Below are 4,325 nucleotides of genomic sequence, written 5' to 3'. Positions count from 1 at the left end.
AAGGGAATATACATTTTATTGAATATGCAGAGTAGAAAAGCAACGTACACTTGATCAAAAAAAAAAAAAAAAACACGATGAGCGTTGATAACAGACGATCCTCAAATGCGTTGAACACACTGCTCAAAACAAATGTAACAAATCGAGCAAAATGTTACTCAGCAATAAGCAAGGACGGCACAAACGCTGCTGGGACAAGACCATATAATACTCGTTGGAACTAATATATATATATATATATATATATATATATATATATATATATATATATATATATATATATATTATAATATATATATATATATATATATATATATATATATATATATATATAATCTTGTTTTTGAGGATTATATCCTGAACCTTGAGTGTGCTTCTTATTTTTTGCTTGTTTTTATGTTAATATGTTTGTGCCATACTTCATTCTCTCTAGTGTTTGCTGTGTTTTATTTAGTAGAATACGACGAAGCTTAAGAGTAATTTCACGTGGACAGTTCCCTGGAAATCCCCGACGAAGTTCCGTTTCAGAACGCTTTTAGTGTCTTGGAAAACACCGAGCTGTCACAAGCTGTTTTTTTTGCACTCGCTCATATATACTGAATTGCGCAGGTGAAAACCCGAAGGTTCCGAGAGCCGCTTAAGATCATTCACGTCAAGAAGTTGTATGCAAATTGTGCAGACTCGATGTAAATGTGGACACAGGGCTTTCTTCCCATGGATATTCAATCGGAAGGTCTCAACAGGAAAACAAACATTTCTTTCTTCGAACTATCGCCGCACTCTCGTGTTTTCCGCATGGCATGTTGTCCCTTTGTGTACTATTGCAATCTTTTCCCTTTTTTAATTTTATGTCCTTATCCCTGTTCTCCACACACTTCTGATTTTTTTTTTTTTTAATGACTGTTGCCGCGGTTTGTTGACTTGGCCAGAACTAATTTGTACCGCAAACGAATTTGCAGAAGTGGTAAACTAGGGAGAAAGGGGGGGGGGGGGGGCGAAATGTTAATATATGTTGTTGCAGCTTTAATGAGTTTGCTTTGGCGTTAACTGATGCATAACTATTGTTTACGTACGTCACCCTTGTGAGAGAAAAAGACAAGTGTCCAATAAACTAACGAGAACATATAACATCCTATAAGAACTTATATATTCCTTGTACTAATTTATATATGTTCTGATATCATTATGGGGCAAACCATTTATGAAATGTTTCCTTTTTCAATAGGACATTACCAAGACTTCATCTTTTTAGTATCACAAAGATGAAGCAATTTGTTCGAATTGATATGCTGTCAAATAAACACATCTTGGACGAAAAACTGAAGCTTATTCTGTTGAGCGACTTATTGATCGTGTACATCCTGATCAGAATCGTAGAAGATAGTCTCGCAAATTAGAAACCAAACCACGCAGTCACTTGAGCCGAAATATAATTAGATAATAAAGTACAGTCACTCGCCGTTAAATGTGCCTATTTATAACAACATACCCCATAACAAGAAACTGGTTATTTACATTGTGAATCCTGGACATCGCACGAGCGATGCCCAGGATTCGGGTGCAAGGACTGATGACTTGCCGCTCAGTTTCTTCGAAAGGGAATACTTTGGACTCAGTGTCGTTTCTATTCGGCACACTGCTATTGACACACTTGGAAGCCACAAGGTACGCTTGTGACCCCCATTCTTGAGTATGAGTTCAAAGCAAGGACGAATTTGATTGTATGCGCAAAGAATGTTAAAACATGACTGAAAAAAATAAAAAAAAGTTTCAAGTAACCGCAACATCAGTTCACGATGCTCATTCAACGCTCAATCCTTACATTTCATACGCTAAGCTTCTAGCGAAGAAGAGGCGAATAAATATGATACTATTTATGATTCAAGGTCACTTTTGAGTTATGTCAGACATTGGGCATCAATCAATTACCCAACTTATCAAGAGCGTTGCGCAATTTGGGCGAGGCGTTTTCGATATTCTTAAAAGAGGAAGATGTTTTACGAGTTCAGAAAAAAAAAAATTTTTTTTCGATGTCTATAAATCTGCATTTTATTATTTCTAGTAAGTTTATTCTCGTCATCAACCTTTTTCTTTTCTTTGTTTCTTTTTAATCGCTATGCTTTATTTTAAAAAAAAAAAAAATACTATTTTGATTTTATGGCTATCCCTCAGCACGTCGAAGTATGCGGCAAAGTGTCCTTGCCGAGGCTGGACGCAGCAGTCCGCTCTCAGAACTTCCCCACACGCATGACAGCCACTCGCTACAATGTATACGTATATCTTCCTCTTAGAAGGCATTACGCCAAAATCAAGAACTAAACAAACAAACAAACAAACAACAAAAAAACAAGCGTCTTTTTTACATAACGCTTACAGATCACCATTGCAATTTTCGGAAAACGCGATTCCACTCGCTACAATTGTCCCGATGATTTCCTAACCACGTCGTAAACCGGCTCGGTCGGTGGCAAGTCCCAGGCTAGTAAAAAAAAACAAAACGAAGCAACGACTTTACGGGACGTAAGAAACACTGGTCGACGCGCTTTCGTAAGCGTCGTGCGCCCTCCCCTCATCGCTCAAACTACATCTCCGCTTCGTCAACGAAACCTCTGTCTCGTCAAGCGCCCGCCGCATGCACGCAACAAGGGATGTCCGGCGCTATGGTTTACATATGCACGTTCTCGAAGACTTGAGGCCGGTGAAGTGCACCGACTTCACGGTCGCGTCGCTCTCTACTACGGCCGTAAACAGTCCACCGACCCTGCGTTGCATTGACGTCGTCTCGAAACCTTTCGAAACCCTTACTAGTTCAGACGGGATCGGCGCAACAGAACTGTTTTGGCACTGTTGTCGTCGTCGGTCTCGTCTCTAACCAAAGCTAACGCAACAGCCGCTCTTTCGTTGGGGTTAACGGTCGGTCAGGACTTGGCGGCAGCAAATTTTTGCCACTTGATCGGCTGTTAGATGGAAGATTGGGCTCAAAGACGCGGTGATCGCGGGTTTGCGTCACGTTGTCTGGGCTGGGATTTACTTGTCTACGCAGGAAGTGCCGAGAAGGCCTGCCGGGGGCGAACGGAGATTCAGCGTTTTGTAAACATCCTGCAATGGAAGCTAGCCCTTAGCTGTTTTCGTTTTTGTTCCGCGGACGAGCCGGTTAGCGGTTGTTTGACATATGTTAGCGGATTCACTGGCACGGGGGGGGGGGGGGGGGGGGGGGGCAGAGAATGAGCGCGTGCCGGAGGTGGGCATCGGATAGTAACATCCTGGCGTTTTCATCCTGCTAGTGACTGTAACGTTTATTAGTAGTTTTGTGGTGTCGACGCTCGGAAGCAAATGGCCGACGCCTGATTCGGACACTTGCGCGTGTCTCTAGTCTCGTTTAATTATAGACGGTAAAGGAAAAGGGGCGGGTTGCAGGAGGATAGGCTAGCCCCCACGGTAGAGGCGACGGCTGTATCATCTCGCAGAGGAGGAGGGTAAAAAAACGACAGCAGTGACGCTAGGCTAACTGATCACAGGAAATGGGGAACCGCCCGTGGTACGACGTACTCACTGCAGGTGGGTCCCGGGAACGGAACAGCATTAAACATAGACACGGTCGTCTTTGGTGTCAGTGGCGTGCAGTAACTCGCGATCGTTTGAGAGTGATGGGCATGTCTAAAAAGTATGTTTAATGTTGATCCTGCCAAATTCGGTATTGACAACTTCGGCGTTTTCCCTTCAAACAAGAACTTTTTTTTTTTTTTTTTTGACATGAATACGAAGATTGTCGGCATCAAGAACCAACTTGAGGGTGCCAAGTGGCAAAAATACGAAATACTGAAAGTAAGTACAGCCGCCATTTGCGTTCGTTGAGAGTACAGCAGAAGGGTGTAACGACAAAAATAAAAAAGAACATCAAGACAGCACAAAACACCATCTCAACAACAGGAAAACACAACGTGACCGTGGGTCTCAACCGGTTACGAGCACAGTTTCCTAAAATTGGGGACAATCCTGCTCTTGGTGTTTCATCTCAGACTAAAGTTTTTTTTTTTTTTTTTTTTTTTTTTTTAGTCTGGTTATGGCATTTCCCTTCAGGCTGGTTCCCCCATTGGCGTTTGGATGTGTGTGACCTTGTCTGTTGGGCTCGCTCGCGACCGTTTACTACGAGAGAACACAACTGGCGCCATCTATCAGGCAACCCTGGAACACTTCCGGTCGGCGAATAACTAGACTGAAGGTTTTTGCAGTATTGGCGAAATCAAATCTTCGCACTGCTATCTACGAAAAAAGAAAAAAAAAAATGCCGCTGTCCAAGCCCTTCGCTCCGAAGAAAAGGATGC

The 4,325-nt window shown here is 42.5% G+C and overlaps 1 protein-coding gene across 1 annotated transcript in view; it reads right to left on the bottom strand.

Annotated features, from left to right (window-relative positions):
• Positions 1-3,027: 3,027 nt before the first annotated feature.
• Positions 3,028-4,325, bottom strand: part of LOC115331334 — a 5,912-nt gene continuing 4,614 nt past the window's right edge. The window contains exon 2 of the mRNA XM_042289018.1: positions 3,028-3,099. Coding sequence (XP_042144952.1) covers positions 3,028-3,099 — 72 coding nt within the window. The remainder of the gene's footprint in view (positions 3,100-4,325) is intronic.

This window comes from Ixodes scapularis, unplaced genomic scaffold (assembly GCF_016920785.2).
Source record: "Ixodes scapularis isolate PalLabHiFi unplaced genomic scaffold, ASM1692078v2 PGA_scaffold11__112_contigs__length_91849675, whole genome shotgun sequence".
Taxonomy (NCBI): domain Eukaryota; kingdom Metazoa; phylum Arthropoda; class Arachnida; order Ixodida; family Ixodidae; genus Ixodes; species Ixodes scapularis.
This window is presented reverse-complemented; position numbering and strand designations above follow the sequence as displayed.